At 38.8% G+C, this 19267-nt stretch overlaps 1 protein-coding gene across 22 annotated transcripts in view; it reads left to right on the forward strand.

The window, feature by feature from the left end:
- The window catches only part of nbeaa (neurobeachin a), a 108716-nt gene that overhangs the window by 49679 nt on the left and 39770 nt on the right, over nt 1-19267 (forward strand). For all 22 annotated transcript variants that reach the window (XM_008427313.3, XM_008427311.3, XM_008427310.3 and 19 more), the window contains exons 6-13: nt 1793-1919; nt 2743-2862; nt 3725-3871; nt 10287-10484; nt 11553-11686; nt 12113-12221; nt 13133-13285; nt 14937-15105. In XM_008427313.3, the coding sequence (XP_008425535.2) occupies nt 1793-1919; nt 2743-2862; nt 3725-3871; nt 10287-10484; nt 11553-11686; nt 12113-12221; nt 13133-13285; nt 14937-15105 (1157 nt within the window). The remainder of the gene's footprint in view (nt 1-1792; nt 1920-2742; nt 2863-3724; nt 3872-10286; nt 10485-11552; nt 11687-12112; nt 12222-13132; nt 13286-14936; nt 15106-19267) is intronic.

Raw genomic sequence — 19267 nt, forward strand, 5'->3', positions numbered from 1 at the left:
TTAACAGGTCGCCTCCTTTCTTCTGCACCAGGTATTCTATCCCTTTATTTGTTTTTCTCTTTCTCCCTTATTTTGATATTTGTCATGCTCTGCCAAATAAGTTATTAATGCTTCTATTTGCTCACCGAGTGCAATCTATGACCCGATGCCCCACTTTGGATCGTATTTTTCCTTTTCAAGTTCACCTTCCATCTGTTTAGGCTCAAAATTTAGGCTCAAAAATCACCTCTTCTCTCTTTTTCTGTTTTTTTTTTTTTTGCAGTTTCGCTCGCACGGCGGCGAGGAAATCAAACACAGCAGAAAATCAAACCCAGCAGACAAAATCAAAAACGCTCTTCAGCATTTTATGCTGATGATAGGTATATTTACAGTATAACATGTTGATTATAGGTTTAATTTCTGTTTCATGTCCTAATCTTAATTAACGTTTGATATAATGGTACATCATGAGGTATATGTAGTGTGTACACAAAGTATTTTTTGGTTCTTGGATGGTTTATTTTTTTCTTGCTTTTACAAATCAATTGTAATTAAAAGAAAAGAGATTCACTTTTGATTAAAAAAAATACAAAAAAAACTGTTAAATATCAATATCAAACTGAAGCTTGATCTGTACAAAATAATGACAATGGCCTACATGGCGCGAGTAGTGGTGACTGGGCTGAAACGATTCCTCAAATAATTCGAATACCTCGATTACTAAAATTTCTTGAAGAAAATTTATCTGTCTAGAAGCTTCGCTAAATTTATTGTAATAAATAATGCTGTTAAATATGAAGCGCACTGTGGTCTAGCTGGAAGGTTTTTGTGTTGCACATCGCTACCACTTCCGTTAGCGCCTGGAGCACATGTGCTAATTTTGTAGCTATGAAGGGAAACGCAGAATGCTCAGGAGAACCCCGAAAGCGACAAAAACTGTCGAAAGTTTGGGAACACTTTAGGCTAAAACCGTGTTTACAACCTGCACTCGTATAGACGCGTCATCCAAATGTTCTAAGATGAGCAAAAAGCCTCGTTAGTTAGCTTGATGTTTGTCGTCTTCTCTTTGGTAATATTGTGTATTAGTCTTGTTTATGTGAATACCTTCCTTTCAAGATACTGGGAACTTTTTAATAACTGACAATGGAGACTCTTTGGACCACTACTGCTTGCTGAATTTGTTGTGATTCTGTCACACCGGAGGGTTTCTTATCATTTCTTTCTTGGTGTATCTTTGGTAGGCTAGGCGTTTTAGGGGAAAGTTCCCCTTCACGTTTTCTCCACTTGTGGATTATAGCTTGCACTGTAATTTGCTGGAGTTCCATAATCTTTTTAACCCTTTTAAAGTCTGATAGCTGTCAGTGTCTTTGTTTCTGATTTGTTTTTAAATTTATTTAGATTGGGACACATGTTTTGTTTTTATTTTTATTTGAGATATTTTGGCCTAGGCAGGTTCTATTCTGTGGGTGTAGCTGGTGAAATTAAACCAAACAATGTGTGTAATGAGTTAATTCATAAAGTTATTTATACAACTTTTTATTAAAATAATTATTTCTAATTTTGTCGTAGCATAATTGGTTATATATTATTTAGATTATCTAAAGATAACAACAAAAGCAAAAACAGAAGTCTTTAAGGAAGCAATACCTTTCCACACCATTGCATATAATACATACATTCTAGAAATTCATACACATTTATTGCATTTTTTATTTGAAATGTGTTCAGTTTCTTGTTTTTTTCCTAACTTTCTCTTTTATTGAACTTAAAACAACAACAACAACAAAACTTAATCTCTCTGATTCCTCCACAGTTTTCGCACGAGTAAAGGAATTGGCTACTCTGCTCATTTTGTGGGAAACTGTCTCATCGTGACATCCCTGAAGTCCAAAGGAAAAGGCTTCCAGCACTGTGTAAAATACGATTTCCAGCCACGTAAGGTAAGGAAACACGCAGTCTGGAAATCCTGTGCCACTTGTTCAATTAGGCAGCGGCAGGAGTGCTCCGCTGCTCTCTCTCCCTCTTACATCTCTCTCTGCACTCGCTGCGAATGTTGATAAGCCTTGATAAGGTCTGTCAATTAAGGCCCCCTCTGCCACGCTGTCAGCAGTTTGCTGCTGTCCTAAACACAAACACCCACACAAAGTCCTTGCGTGTGCACGGAAACAAGCGCACATTCGGTTGATGAGATGGCCTTCTGCAGGATTTGCTGACCCAACAGATTCCCGGCGCAGCCTAACAAAGTTCCCAGTGGTTCCAGTTGATCAATTTGTATGTCACCATCGTTTGTCAGGCTGGTGCATGGGTTAATGTTGATGTGTGCACTGGGGAGGGGGTAATGTTTGCATGGACATTTGCTCCCTCATTAACCTGGCAGAATTTTAGCCCCACGTGCTGAAAGAATTGAACAAATTGTAGTCATTTTTAACAAGTCCCAGTCACAGACATGCTTTGGTATGAGGATTTCAGCAGTAAGGGTCTTTACTGCTGAAAAGACAGAAATGAGCACCCAGGACAAAAAGCAAATGCGGAGCAATGACTAATGGGGTTATTTATGTGTTTTCCAGGTTAGACGAGCATGGAAAAGAAAATAGTTTGGAAAATACTAGTATTTCCAGACAATATTTAGTATCTTGTGTTCATTCTAATATATCACCCAAATCAGAGTGAATAAATGGCTCCTAAATGATGACCAGATATCATTAAGTGATATTTCACAGCCCACTTGCAAAACAAACTGTTTCATGTGTTATTTCTTTTCAGTGGTACATGATCAGCATCGTCCATATCTATAATCGCTGGAGAAACTCAGAGATCCGCTGCTATGTCAACGGCCAGCTGGTCTCCTACGGCGACATGGCATGGCATGTCAACACTAATGATGTAAGTACACAATTAATATCGTTAAATATCATAGAACACACTTTTGCATGACTAGATTTCTTTGAACAGCAGCCAAAGAAATAGCCTTACACTAATTATCTTTAACTTTCAAAGAAGTGCCTCCGATAAAGCTCGGATAAAGCTCTGAAATCGAGTATTGCTTTGGCTTTACTTCAAGCTTTCCCTCATGTTGTGATCTTGGCAAACATTTGAGGTGTGCCCTCTGCGCTTGCCAGCTGCAGGAGAGTTGCCCTTGGGCTCTTTTCCAGCACAACTCGCCCAAACTCCAACTTCCAACTTTTCCATTTAGCAGGGGACAGGTAGCCTGACCTCTCTGTGACCCTTCATGCTCCCTTCCTCGGAGGTTTTCAACTTTTGCTGCTGTAACCGTAGGGGTGGAGAACACACATTTCCTGGCCTTGAGGCAAAGTGTTTTAGTTTGTGCACAGGGTTTGTGCAGCTCATCAAAAAAAACTCCAGAGAGGTGAGGGAACAGGTCTCAAAATGTACTGATCCTATCAGTGTGTTTTCTCTTGAAGGCTGGAGATAAAACGTATGTCATCATTTTTAAACAGCGGAGCAGGACAGATCTCATTGTGATAAGGGGTATTAAAAGGATGTAGCTGCTGAGAGGCGAGTGGACCGAAGAAGAACACATAGAAGAAGGTGATAGTGAAGTTGGTGGAGAAGAGATTAAAAACCAACAGCCATCACAAGTTCTCCTGTTTTCCTCCATCCACCAGATAGCTAAGGCCCTTTCAGTGTAAATGAAAAATGTATAAGACTTAAGAAAAAAAACCTGACACTGCGCCTTGATGTTATTAAATACATTATGGTTAAATTGCTTCTCCTTTTATTCCAGAGCTATGACAAGTGCTTTCTGGGTTCATCAGAGACGGCAGACGCGAACAGAGTCTTCTGTGGCCAGCTTGGAGCCATCTATGTTTTCAGTGAAGCTCTCAACCCGGCTCAGATCTTTGCCATTCATCAGCTCGGTCCAGGTTACAAGGTACATTCATACAACCAATCACGCTGAATCAGTTGTGAGGCACATATGCCAGATGTGTTTTGATTCTGATGTTGTTACTGACCATCTAACACTGAATCTGCTGTTGGGGATCTTGAGTATTTATTTATTAATTCATAGGAATTTAGTTATTATTAAGAAATAAGCTATAGTGAGAATAGAAACTGCAAGTTTGTGAACTTGTGATACCCTTTTAATTAAATTGTCTGGGTAATTGACCTATTCAGTGTTATGTTGACATTTTTCTTTGCATAAAGCTGCACATAAAAGCCTAAATATACACCATCTATAAACACAAGAACATATCTATTGTGTGATGGTCCGCATCATTAAAAAGAGAAGAATAAGGAAGAAAGAAACGCAGAACATTAGGCTCTATAAGTAAAAGTACCACAAAGCAATAAAGAGAAAAAAATTGTAATTGCTCATAAAGCTTTTTACTGCGATATTTTCGCAATATTGTGCAGTCACAGTTCAGGACGGTATGGAAAAGCCTACTTTCACATTAGTTCCACTTCAGGAAGCATGAACTTGATTTGCTAACATTTTGTATCACTTTAATGTTAACAATTAATTCACACTTCTCAAAAAATACGAGTGTAACAAAAAATAATAATTTATAGAGTGGAATACGTTTGTGCACTGTCATTTTTTTTCTCCTTTTAAAACATGGTTTGAATTACTCATAAGAGTATCACAAAACTGAAACTGTTGACTTTAACATTAAATACACCTTTCTCAACAGGTGAGGGCGCACTTTTTTCGTCTATAATCAGACATTTAAGCGACTTGAAACCATTCCTTCCACCCTGGCACCATCCAGCCTGGTTCGGGGGGCAGCCGCCCCCCCAGGCCCCCCTATAGCTCCGCCCCTCATTGGAACATCATTGCTTATTATTGATGGAGAGTTGTCCTGCTTAAAACTAAGACATTTAGTTTGGGAACATTTTGGGTGATGAAAAGAGCTGACTGAAGCCATCAGAAAGAAATGTATAAAGCTTATCAATGAGAGTAATTTAAGGAGCTCTTAGAAAGAATTTAATCAGTCTTTGCAGGGTATAAAAATGTTTTACTATTTTCAAAACTACTGCTGGCATCCAACTTTGACCATCTTAGAACTTTCATCTTGAAAGCTGGCAGCAAGATGCTAAAAGAACTCCCAAAACTCTTATGTGTTATCTTGCAGCTGCTGATGTGAAAATGCACAGCTGTGTAATCAGAGAGAACCCACAGAGTAGAGGTTCATAACTTTCTTGTCACCTAAGCAACGTGAATAAAAATTCTGCTGAAATCTGCTTCTTAATTAGGAAAACTGAGATTATCTTTTAAGTGCAATCAAATAATTTTTGATACACATTTTACGAGGGTAAACATGGATTTTCACACATTATGGGAAAACGTATAGCATCTGAGCTTTTTACACTGTTTGATGCAGAGAAGCGTGAGCTCTAAAAATCATATTCCAGGCCTTTTTTTGGCCTGGCTATAAGGGAAAGATGAGAGACCAGAGCATCTCGCCAGCTGTCTTCTCCTTGTTTTGGCAGACTTGCCTCAAGCTGCTTTCAGCCTTTACTTGAAGGTGTCCAGACCTGTCAAGATTTCAGCACCAGGAGACTGCAGCCGTATGCAGCTGTGGATGTGCAACAAGCTGCTGGAATTACAGCATATCCTCAGAACATGTATAAAAAATAATTATAAGATAATTCTTTACTTACTATAGACTAATGGAGCAGTAAATAAATTGTAATACTTTGAATTATTGTCACCATTAGTGATGTAAACCTTAGAAACATATTTACTTAATAAGTTACAGGTTATTATTATTATTATTATTATTGGTTGGTAGATGAACAGTATTTGAATGAAAGAAGAATCCTGCTCCCTGCTTTATAGTACAAATAACATGCATGTATGCACAACCCCATGTTTTAGTATATAGTCATAATACTATCCTAGCACAGCTAATATGTTAAGTAATGGTGCAAAAGGTAACATGAAGGATGCTAGCATAATGCTAATTGAAAATAAATGGAAGATCCAATTCATTGCTAAGCAAATACTTACTAACCATAGTGAAATAATCAGACATATTTTTTCCTGACCGAAGAAATAGCTGTTTTATTTTACGTGCCAGTTTTTAGCTTTGACATGCTAACTGCGCTCCTACGGCAAGACCATTAGGTCAAAGTTGTTTCACAACCATTAGTTGTACGTAGTTAAAACTGAATTTAACCAGACTTTGAACTCACTCTTCTGAGAGAATGTAAAACAGAGGGTATCATTATATCATGTTATTAAATCATTTATTATATAATTTAACATGTACCTGACAGGGACGTCTCTACATAGCCAACCTCTGCTACAAGAGCAGAAATGAGAAATTCCTGGAGACGTGTGGGAAATATGATAGAACTGTTCTAAAGTACTGGTCGGTCGTATTTTTTCAGTATTCTTTCAGTATTCTTTCAGTAACTCCTTTGCCTTTTTGTCTCAGCTTTTGCTTTAATATTTGTGCTCTTTTTTGTATTTTGTTTTAACAATGCCTTAATGTTTTTTTGTGCTCTGACTTCTTTATGCATTGGCTTTTTAATTATTTTATGCATGTTTTCAGGAAGTTTTTACTAAAGTACATTTTTATCAGCCATCTGACACCAGTGAATATATCCCAGATCACTTGAAAGGTGGCACAGATTTAGATGACTTACAGATTATTCAATGAACTAGAGCCTCTTCCTCACATTGAGGCTGTCAGTTATACTAGAGTTGCACACTTTACCTTCTCTGTCTGATCTAATATATTATGGGTAAGGATATCTTATAGACTAGATCTCTCATATGCTCCTCCTAATGATTACATGCTCATCCTCTGTTTTTTTTTTTTCTTTACTGTATGAATACTGATTTTGCACTCTGTCACAGCCCAGAGCTTCCCGAGGCTGATCAGTTAGATGATTGCCTCTCTGCGTGGTGCAGAATGGCCTTCTCAGATGCCCAGAAGAGACCATTAAATGGCTCGGTTGTTTCAAAGACGCAGGGCCTCCGTGCTGGTACAGTAATGATGAGTGCGTGGGTTTTTTTTCCCCAGCTGGATGATAACAGTGAGACTCAGTTTGTGTCGCCTAGTTTCCTTTCTTAATATAGGCCACTTATTGTTATCTTGGTTCCACACAAATGATGCATGTTTATGACAAGGTGCTCTTTACGTATTGCTTAGTTCATCTTCAGGAGAGCTGGATCTTCAAAGTACAGCATGTAACCCTCGCAGCTGTACTGTATGTATCCTCTTGGCCTCGGCCGTTGTCAGTGTTACTGCTCAGTAATGAGCAGCCAGACAGACAGTTTGCTCTGCTGAACAAGCCTTCAGCTCAGAGAGGAGGCCCGTGGTCTTCACATTTGTGGCGGCTTATGATGGCCGACACACTATGTTGAGCTGAATGTCTGCGTGTGCAGTTTAAGGCCCCCACGCTCCACTAATGACACAAGAAAATGGAGCATAACATCTTGTTTTCCTGTGTGGGCTATAGCTGAAGGAAAGCTCCTGAGCTGTTCTATCTTTTTCTCTGTGTTTATGAAACCGTGTGAGTGGGTTTGTTTGGTTTGTGCTCCGCAACTCGTGTTGTTGAAAGCGCCGCTGGTTGCTGTCTTCATCAAGGCTCCAGATGTTCTCACTAAAGCAGCGCCAACAATCTGGCCACTGCATGATTATTGAAGCCATCCAGTCTGTGTGTGTATGCCTGTATTGTATTTATATGAGTTCAGATGTTTTATTGCATTTAGACATTGAGTGACACTGACTTTTCAAACAGCAGAGCTCTAAACGAGGGAATATGTAGGCGCAGCTGGAATTGCTCAGCAACAGGTTGGGGAGGGGGCAGTATGTAAAACTGGGAATGAAGAGCAAGTAAAATAAATATTTAAAAATGCTTCCAGAAAAAAACAACAACATTTTACATATACCAACAACATTTAGTTTGTGTATGTGGATCACATTCATAGCAGTTATGCAGCAAAATATATTTTTTGGTTACACAGATTAAAAACAACCTACAATGTATAAAAACCTGTTCATTATCCGATGAAAAAACTATTTGTTCAATCAAAATTCTGCAGATGTAATCAAGATTTTAATGAATTAAACTTGCATATAACCTAAACCAGGCAGGCGAGAACAGAACAAAGCTTTTTTTTTTATTCTTGAAGGCCTGGTTTGGTCTTCATAAGCGCCTGGTTATCCAGATCTAGACAGCTTTTTTCCTGTGTGGTGTTCATCAGCTCTTGTGTGATTGGTCAGAAATGTTAAGTGGGTGTGGTTCTGACACAAACAAATGCTTCAGTAGTCTATAAGGAGTTCTAGAATAGTATGAAAGGTTCTAGGCAGACAGAACCTTTTTCTTGTTCTTGCTACCTCAATTAAAATAAGTATTGGTCTCATCTCTAGAAATCTGTTTCTATATATGCTGTACACAATTAGTAAAATTCTTCTTGACATTTTTGATGTCTTCATGTTCTTTATCATGTTGCTGTTATCAAAATATTTGAAAATTGGCACAAAACGTATTTAGCTGCATTTCAGTTGGTCCTGACAAAGTTTCATGAAAAACATTTCCTGTCTTGTAAATCTGGCACTTTTCTTTGAGTAAGATGGTTTTATAATGACTGGTGGGCTGCTCTGTTTGTTTTTCCCCACACAGACAAGAATGTGCTGTTCACGGGAGACCTGACACAATATGAAATTATTGCAAATTTTGAGTCAACATGAAATAAAATTCTGTGGCATCTGTTGCAAGTCTACATTTGCATTTATCTAAGCAGTTATTTGAAGAAAGTCTAATTGCTCTTGCAGTAATCTTTAATGGTTAAAGTCCAAGTCAACTTGTACATTTCAGTCATATGCTGGAAAGCGTATTTACAGCTTTTGGCCTATTCTCTGCAAACAGTGTGGCGCGGCAGGCTGAATTGAATGGATCAAACGCTTGTGTGTGTTTGTGTGTGTTTATCACTGCTGTACCATAGCTGCAGCTGTCAGGTGCAGAAAAAGGTGACAGTTGTCACATTCGTTCCTCTGTGTGTTTGGGACTCGTATGTCTTTAATCTCCGCTCTGTAGAACTTCACATGTTTAAAAAAGAAATACATTTCTTGCATGCTCCTCCTATCTTCTTAAATTCCTCTGTGGCGTCCTTAAGCCTTTAAAGAGTCAGCAAAGCTCTTTTACACATTCACCTTTCTGTCTCTCTAATTCAGCATGGTATCATAAATACAGGCCTATTTTACATGGCCACAACTGCACACATTTCATAAGTGCTGCACAGAAAATGGGCTTACTCTGCAAAATATGTGCATCTTAATAAGTGTATTAATTTTACATTCAGGCTATTCAGTATTTTTTTTCTGTGTGTACAGAGGGCCCACTAACCTTCGAATTAAGCCGAAGAGCACTTTATTTGTTTTTGTGATGGATTACCACTGCATCTTACCATGGCCTTGTTGGTAATCTATATCTAATTGCTCTTGCAGATGCTGCTAAGGGGGTGTAAATGTGTGTGTAAGTTTTAAAAGTCAGCTTGGATGAGGATAAGAGTGTTACATTTGCTGCTGCATGCAGTTTGCCCAGGGCTCAAATCTCACACTAGACCTCGGATGAAAGGTTCAGAACAACATGGGCCTGGAGATCTCAGCAGCCTGGGGCTTTCCTGTGCAGTCAGGCTGAGGAAGGCACCAGGAGACTCAGCTGCTGGAAGAGGGAGAACATCCTCCCGCCTGGAGCTGCTGCAAAGGGTTACAGTGCAACTTGTGAGCCTTTTATCTACAGAGCTTCATATGTGTAAAGGCACCAGCACCGCCACAGGGTACATGAACTCACAGGCCTCTGCAAACAGAAATAGATAGAAATGGGCAAACACATAAACTGCTACCTGTAAGGTAATTCCAACTATCTGTTAATAAAAGGCAATATATATACATGTCTAAGCCCCATAACCTCTATTATAAAAGCTCAGAATCTTGGCCAAGGTTAGCATAAACATAATTTAACATATCGGGACTGGATTACAAATGTGTTGATCTTTTTGTGGGTTGTCATCTTGACTGACTACAAAGAGATAAATCTGGATCCCTGAGTGCTTCTTTCCCACACACACGCTCCCCCGCTCTGCCTCTTATTCTGTGCTAATTGAATTAGTGCCCGGGTTAGCACTGTGTTCATTAAGATAATGCTGTGTTGTTTACACGAGGCTCCGGCTGCAATTAAGCAGACTCCATTTTGGGTGTTGAACTTGTACACGCAGAAACGCACCAGCACTTATCTCGTCTCCTGACAACTCATTTGTCTCCCTGATTTCAAGTTTTTCTCTCTCCTTTTTTTTTTTCAAGCTTTTCTTATTATGTCCGTCTCCGCAGAGCACTTTCAAGTTCAAGTCGGAGAGCGACATCCACCTGGCTGAGCACCACAAGCAGGTGTTGTATGACGGCAAGCTGGCCAGCTCCATCTCCTTCACCTACAACGCCAAGGCGACGGACGCCCAGCTCTGCCTGGAGTCATCGCCCAGGGAAAACCCCTCCATCTTTGTCCATTCACCGCACGCGCTCATGCTGCAGGTCAGTTTGAGCTATATCCTGCAGAAAGGCAGCCTACACCTTCTTGGTTGGTTCGGAAAGTGTAAAAAAAAGCATGAATGAAGCTAAATAAACCAGCATGTCAGTTTGATTATCAGGCCCCTGTGACACAGGCTGACTCACTGCCACTTCAGGAGCATTTGTGCAAAAGCTGTAGTGTTTATTTTGGTCTTCTAACAGAAGTTAAGTGGTTTTCTATAAAAAGTATATATTAAATATTATGGATAGAAAAATACACCATGCACTATATTGAAGCAAATTGCAGTGTTGGTATGCTTTATTGTTTTGGGTTATCAGGTTTAATATGGTTCGATTTCTTTTTAAATAAAATGTGGATCTAGGATATGTTCTTGGAGATCATTTATTTATTTTTTTCTTTCTACAAATTAGCCTGCAGTATATTGGAAAGATGTCACACAGTGTCTGTGTAAGCAACCACAACCCGCATTGGGTCATCTCTTGCTAAATCCGATTATTATTATAATTTTTTTAAGAAAAAAGATGTGATCATGCAACAGGTAATTTTACCAACATGTTTCTTCTGACTATAAGTTACATGGACATTTTGGAGTGGTCAGCCCTGCATCCCGACAAAACCTGATAGAGAATGTATGGTAGAAGCTAAATATTAGGATAATGGAACCCAAAGATGTTAAACGCCTGTAAATTTTACATTTCCAAAAGAGCTTCAGATAAGAAGTTCTTTCATTTTGAAGAATTAAAGTTTCTTTAAATGACAGTATTCACTCCTGTGTTTAAATGGTCCAGTTCTTGTATATGGTGCTGTGACTTTTAATATATTTTTTAAATTTGCAATTATTCTTTGTTGTTGTTTCAAATCAACCAATGAAATTTAACATCAGACATGGCCTGATGATTTAATTTGGTAATGGAAGAACAGTGAGCATGTTTCCAGGTGAGAGGAAGTTCTTTTATTTTGAAGAACCAGAACTGTAGCTGTAGCGGTACATAATCTGTTAGGCTTGTTTTGTTCACCTTTACATCCCTGTGGCTTACGCTTGTGAAGCTAACTGCTCTTTTGTCCTACAGGATGTGAAGGCCATTGTTACCCACTCCATCCACAGTGCCATCCACTCTATAGGAGGCATCCAGGTCCTGTTTCCACTCTTCGCTCAGCTGGATTACAAGCAGCTCAATGACAGCAGTGTGGACACCACAGTCTGGTGAGTCATTAACAAAAAAAATGCAAATTGAACCTTATGTTCATGTGAAATCTGATATTAGACAGATGTGCTGGAGGCAAGTGGGGAATATTAGTTTGAAAGGGCAATAGGAGAGACACTTTTCCCTCAGAGGGCAATGATTTCTTTTCCAAACTATGTGTCCTCCTCTGACTTTAAGATCTGCCTGATAGCACTGCATCATGTGGTCTTTAACGCTGTTACTTTATCAGGCACCATCTCAACATCATGTCAGCTGCAGACGGATTATTTATTTAATATCATCAGGAGGATGGAGATAAGGGAGAAAATACAGCTGCACATTAAAAATAAGTTATGATGGAGCTATGACGGGAACATGGATCATGTTTTCTCCACTCGCTGCAGTAGAAAATGCATTTAAACTCTTCAATGTGTTATATGTTGCAGCGCGACTCTGCTGGCGTTCCTGGTGGAGCTGTTGAAAAGCTCAGTGGCCATGCAGGAGCAAATGCTGGGAGGCAAGGGCTTTCTGGTGATTGGGTACCTGCTGGAGAAGGTCAGTGCGATGGCCTCCTTCGGTTTCAAGTCGTGTTTGTTTGTTGTTCAGTTAATAAGAAGAGAAACCTTGGCTTTGACTGCGACCCCCTCTTTATTCATCTAGATTCTTGAAGGTTCCACAAATAGCTCTTCATTATTAGCCAACGTTATTTATCCTGAATAAAAATAAACTCATGCTTATTTAGTTTTTTCCACTGGTAGATGAAAGTAATATTGTGAAATAAAAAAAAAAAAATTAAAAATACCTGAACCTTTGCAATGATATAACAATGATTCTTTTCCATAATAGTGTGCCTCTGAAACATTATCAGGAATGGTAATTACTTATGGAAAGTATTCATACCCTTGATTTTTTGGATACTTTGACACATTACAAAAATGTGTATTCCTTCTTTTTCACAACTGCAAATTTCTGATTTCTTTGTTGTTGTTTTTTTTGTCTTTGTTTGTTTTGTTTTTTTGTTTTTTTTTTACAAATAATCAAAAAATTGTAAAATGATCCAGTCAACGTCCAAACCTAAACACATCTTAGAATCTGTAGCAAAACTTGAAGATGTGATGCTCCTCATTCAATCTGACTAAGCTGGAGCTGTTTTCAGTCTTAGATGTTTGAAGCTGGTAGAGACGCACCCCAAAGATGAACAGCTACGACTGAAGCAAAAAGCAGTTATACATAGTATTGATTCATAGGGAATCTAATAACTATTTCAGACAGGTAAATCCAGTTTGAGATTGTAGTTTGCCTAAATGTGACAGATTCAATGGACTGGGCTTATGCAAGGCACTGTTTATACAGTTTATACGAATGCATAGCGTTGCATTTGTTGATTGTGAAAATAGACTTTGTTTGCTTAATTTTGCATCTTTGCTTAATTAAGCCACGGCTCATACTTGCCCTTCTTCCTGCAGTCGTCTCGGATTCACATCACCAGGGCAGTCCTTGAGCAGTTCCTGTCTTTCGCAAAGTATCTGGACGGTTTACCTCATGGGGCGCCACTCCTCAAACAGCTCTGTGACCATGTCCTCTTCAATGCTGCCATCTGGATACATACACCTGCCAAGGTCTGTTTGTCTTTGTATGCATCTCTCCAAGTACTTTGCCTCAAAAATGAAACAGAGATTACTAAACCGATGACAGAGAGACAGAAATTAACACAGCGACAAATTAGTTTTTAATCCTCTTCCCTGTGATGTTTTGACTGAGATTGTGCTCGAAACAAACAAAGAGGAAACGCCGAACTGACATCTCAGCGGCCATTACCCTTTACAGTAATTTAATAAATGAGCTCGGAGGACGTGCAGGGAGGGGCCGGCTCTCCGTCCTGTTAAAGGACAGAACATGCAAGCGAGGGAAACAAATAGGAAATGTGACATTTGAAAAGACCCCAGGAGAAGAGAGGGGATGTGCAGCTCCTCTTTTCTTATTCTCTCTCTGAAATAGATGTGAGAAACCGTGGCATTCCCACAGGCCTCATGCCCCCGCAGTTCGCAAAACTTCTCCCTGACCCTAAGAGGTGATCTTGCAGTTGAGCTGCACTCCGGGGCAAGATGGAGCAAAAACGGAAGAGACAAAATACGATTACTTAATGTTGTTTGGGAGAAACACAGAATCCAACACTGGGTTTTTTTTATTGATCCTAGTTGTCAACACAAAGCGGATCAAAGTGAATTATCTTGTTGGGTTTTTTTTTCTCCCTTCATTCAAGTGCCAGTGAAGAAATTAAGCGAAAGAAATGAATGAGAACAAGGCCGGCATCAGAAATGTAAAAAAGCAAGAGCAAACACATTCACACACACACACACACGCACACACACACACACACACACACCTACACACACCTACACACACGCACACACACGCACACACACACAAAATGTAATTGTCAAATCTTACCTCTGTTCTACCTCCCACTGAGCTTTAATATTTTCCTCCTCTCAAGGTGTCATTGCTACCCTGATTAATGCCAAGATTAACCTTCGTAGTACTTCGGGCTTAATGAAACACAGAAAGAAGTTTCTCATCATGTCTCCAAAAAGCTTGATTGCTGTTAAACAGTGTCCTGCTGAAGAAAACCAATTATTTTTGTTGCAGCAGTGCACAAAAGAAAATCAGAAATGTTGTTTTGCTGTGCAAAATATCTGCAGACTAAACGGCTGAGTGTGTGTAATGTAATATGAAGTATTGCACTGAGGGCCTTTTTAAGGCAGCTGAGTCCACTCCCCAGCCTAGATGATCTCTGATGTGATGTGGTCAGGCCGTGGCCCGGCGTTAATTTCATCCGCTTAAATAGAGCTACCTTGTTAAGGCCGACCCTCAGCATGGTGGCTGCTGTAATGAGCTCAGAGGGTTGTGAGCCGTCTCAACTCAGCCAATGTGCGTCGAGGATTGGCTGAAGGAATATTAGGAGAGGGCGAAAGGGAACAGAAGGAAGAGATGAAGGAGCAAATATGTAATAAGAGAGAGGCTCCCTCTTAAATGTCAGGAATTGGAAGTAGCTCCTCGGACAGAAGCGTAATTTCAGACCCTGAAATATTAAAGCATAAAGAAAGCGGTTGCTGTTTTTCGCATTCCCCTGTGTCTGTCTTTGTACAGTTAAATTGCAATTTTTTTTTAGCCGTAATAAACATTCTGCTAATTCAATCATCCAGCAGCTTCTGTTGGTCTCAGTGTGTCGATGTGTGCTGCACAAATGGACTGTTTGCTCCTACACAGGTCCAGCTGTCCCTCTACACGTACCTGTCGTCAGAGTTCATCGGCACCGCCACCATCTACACCACCATTCGCCGCGTCGGTACTGTCCTGCAGCTGATGCACACTCTGAAGTACTACTACTGGGCTATAAACCCTCTGGAGTGCAGCGGAATCTCCCCCAAAGGGCTCGGTATGTTCACAGCTTAAACCTAACACTGGGTGAAGTGAAACAGGGCGTGATCCTCCTGTACTACCGCCTTAACCTCAAGCCGTCTTCAGTTGGGCGATTTGGCTCAGTGCCCTGGGCGACATGGGTTAGGGGGCGCCACAATCCCTTCAGAGAAAAAAAAAGATCTGTCAGTTAGTTGCATGTTGAAATATTTTTCCTAAACGGCAGCGAACCCATCATCTCATTTCAATATTTTAAACGATTCTTCACCGAACCGAGATTCTTTTAAAACATATTTAGAGTAATCAAGTGGAGATTTATCAGATCTTTATTCTATTTGCTTACATTTATCTTGCTTTAGCTTCACCTTCAGATATAAATCTATGTCCATGTCTAAATGGATATCTAGTTTACAGGTACTGTATATCTCTAAATATCACATTTACTGAATTTTATTTTTTGATAAAATAAAAATAATATACAATGAATCCAGTTGGATCTTTTTTGGAGAAGTGGGTGTTTATTTCATCAAAGGGTGCAGAGAAGGAGAGGCTCACTCAAAGTATCATCCATCCATGCCACAACCACCACTGTAACTTAAAAATGTTATCTTTATAACATTTCTACTACTATTAAAAACTACAAAACTCCTTATTTACGTTCAAAAGCAGGATGAACACTATGGATGGATTCTGAAACGTGTTCACCCAGTCAGACTTTTTCTCCTGAGGAATACATTTCAGCAGCAGCTCAGCCTTTTAGCCAGAGTATGACTCTGTTGATCGTCAAGCCACGATTCATGCTACTATGAATTCATAGGTCAAAATACGCAGTTATAATGACCCTCCTCAGAACTTGATCTGGTGCAAGTTTTCATATCCCTCTTTGATGTTATTTATTTATTTAATTAATTTCCATGCATGTCAATCTTGTGAGACGGCAGCACAGCAGACATGCATATAATGCTAATTCATTCATTAAACCAAGTTAAACCAGCTTAAAACTCTTTCCTTGAGACGTCCTTTTTTTAATGTTGTTTGAAGGTGTATTAAATTGAGGACCTCCTAACAATCTGTGGTATAGAATTGCACGGACGTGATGCTCTGAAAAAGAAAAATGTTAAAATGTTAGGAGGCACTCACTCCACTTCTCAACATGAGTTTGAAGGATCAGGCTTATGAATTGTAGTCACAATAATCACACTAACTGGGCCATTAGGTTTAATAATAGGGCTCTTATGGTCACATGAGTCACTGGCCCTAACTCCTGAACTCAGTCCAGTAAAGCAGAAAAGAGGATGAGGAGTTAAAATGTGATCATTCAGTATGTAGGAGGGTCTGAGAAACTATTCTAGTGCGTTTTTACCCTTGAAAAACTCTAAGATTGGTTTCATTCATTCCTTCCTTCCTGTTGTTTTTCCTTCCTTCAGTTTGTGGTTTTTGCAAGTTACAAGTGTAAAAACACCCCAAAAGAAATATATTCATTAATATTTAAGTTTCATTTTAATACATGGAGCATGATTTTAAAAAAAAAGTCTCAGAACTTTGGAAATTTGACTACAAAAAAAAAGGATTTTGATTAACAAAACATGTAGGAGCCCTTAATTGCTAATAACTTGCTTCATTTTGCACCAGGTTTCTTGTAGTGGAGCCCCACTGAGTTCTCCACAATGTGAAACAGATTTATGTTCTTGAATCAATTATTAACAGAATTCCATATGAACGTATGCATGAAAAGATGGTTGCCTCCTTCCTGGACTACAACGGCTTATAAAGGAATGGTAGAAATGATTCAGAAATGATTCAGTGTTTCTGAAAATGACCATTTTTATTTTTTCAAGAGCAGATGACTCATTAATCTTTTTTTTTTTTTTACATGAAGGGAATTATCCTCAAAAGACTAAATGTACCTCTGAAGCCTTTGTAAAAATATTTTATACTTGGTGGATTGTTAACCTATCCTTTCATGCTTTCTGTGAGAACAGGGTAGCTGTTCTTTGTACTCGTTTAAAAAAGAAATGCGAAAAAGACAGTTTTAACTTCTTCCGTTGCTACGAACTGGTGCATCAAAAAGGTCAGAGCACGCCCTCACTTTAATCAACCTCTTTCTCGCCCCGGACTGGCGGCTGACTGTGAGTGCGCATCTGGGGTCACCATGGCAACAGACAAATTTGACGGGAAGATCCAAGGGAGCGTTTGGAATTTCTAATCAAGTGACTGTCTGGCTCCCTTTTCTGTTTGGCGATATTGCCGTTTGACTGCTGGGATTTAGCCCCATAAAGGAGCGCTGATAACAGCGCAGCAGCAATTAGCCTCAGATACATACTCACTGCCATTCAAAGGGAAAAGCTGCTAGTTATGGTTTGACAGACCACATGCGCGCACACTTGACTGTACTGTAAGAGCGTGATATGCACTAATTTACATAGTAATAGGAAGATGTTTTGATCTCACCGCAGGCTTTGTGGATAAAAATGAATTCATCCGAGTGTCAGTCTGAGGGAATGAGGTTGATTGCAAGTTGCACATTAACATTTGTTGTATTACAGTTTTTTTTTTTTTGTTTCCTCTGGCTTTGCTTCTTTCATGAAACGCAAAATTAATTTGCACCTTTTCCATTTATTTTGCAAATAATTCAATTCCCTCCTACGGGTATAAACAGAACGAGTGCAATGTAATAAAAAGGGAACTTTATGCCTTTTGTTCAGGCATTTTCTTTGAATCTTGCAAATAGGTTAGAATTCAGTCAATATGATAATTAAATTTCTTGCCATTTAGCGCTAGAAGAAAGTGGCCACAGCTAATTAGCATAAATTTGTTTTTTTTGTGAATAGCTTTTTTGTAGTATTGTTTTCTTCCTCGTACGGTTAGTTCACTTTATAATGTAGATATATGTACAACATTCTTAGATATTCTCATTCGAGTTGCACAATATAATTATCATGACTAGGATCATTTTTATTTTATTTTATTTAACCTTTATTTTTACCAGAATAAAAAAAAAAACATTGCGATTAAAATCATCTTTTTTAAGGGGGCTCTGGCCAAGAAGCAGCAACAAACACAACAAATAATTCAGAGGCTATGTATTTAAACAATGCTTTGGAGGAGCTTTGCATTTTATGGCCATCAGAGGTGAGCTTTGTCCTGGGCAATGTGGCTTTCTGCCACTTCTTGGCTGCGGTAACATAAGCATAAAATACAGTTATTTCTCAATTGTGCCTATATTAGTTTCCTTTTGTATTTTTGCATGCATAACAAATGCTGAATGTATATCCACCGTGCACCAGTACAACTAGCAACAAGTAGTCCAACAGCATTATGTTACTCTAATTATTGGTACAGGGTTCTTAAATTAGAAAGACTAATCTTAAATCCTTTGAACATTCTTGTAGTTCTTTTTTTTTTTTTGGCTTATTGAACTAGTTGAACATCAGACTTCTCTCGCTGTGAAACATCTCTAAAAGGTATTTGTCTTCTCTGTGTTGGGGGCTGCAAATGTTAAACTTAAATACATTTCTTGGACTTTATCCTTTTTGTCTATGATAATGTAAAAACTCTTTTCACTCTGGATAATAACAAAAAAGACGACTCACTTGCTACTGAACAGCCTAACCAGTTTTCTATTAATCCGAGGATGAAAGGATGGGTCTTCTTCTAGACCATGACCGACTGGTTTAACATCCACGTGGAATAAAGTGTCTGACGTGATGGTGAACTTACAGGTTTTTTTTTTATTTTATTTATTTAGAAATAGCTCAAAAAAAATTCCCACTTTTTGTTGCAGTTTCTATAATTGTTCTTCTTAGACCATCTGAGTTCACCTCATCAAGTCAAAACAGATTCTTAAGCCTTCAACAAAAAAATTCAATTAAAATTTTTGTAAAATTATTATTTTTAGAAAAATCCAATAAATTCATACTTGTAAGTCATTAAAGTTGTATTCTATGCAATCATGTCAGGCCCCTTATTTCAACAGATGCTTAAAATAATTAATTAAAACCCCATTATACATATTCATCTAATTTATGTTTAGATTTAAGGATCTGGCCTTAACTATAAATGCAAATGTTGACTTTGGTGCTTGCAAAATCCTAAAAGTGTTAGCACAGATCATGTTTACAACTGTATTACATCAGCTTGTTTGGGAAAACTCTTAGCAGTTGGAAACTCGAGAGACTAAC

This window comes from Poecilia reticulata, chromosome 14 (genome assembly GCF_904066995.2).
Source record: "Poecilia reticulata chromosome 14, P_reticulata-male-v2, whole genome shotgun sequence".
Lineage (NCBI taxonomy): Eukaryota > Metazoa > Chordata > Actinopteri > Cyprinodontiformes > Poeciliidae > Poecilia > Poecilia reticulata.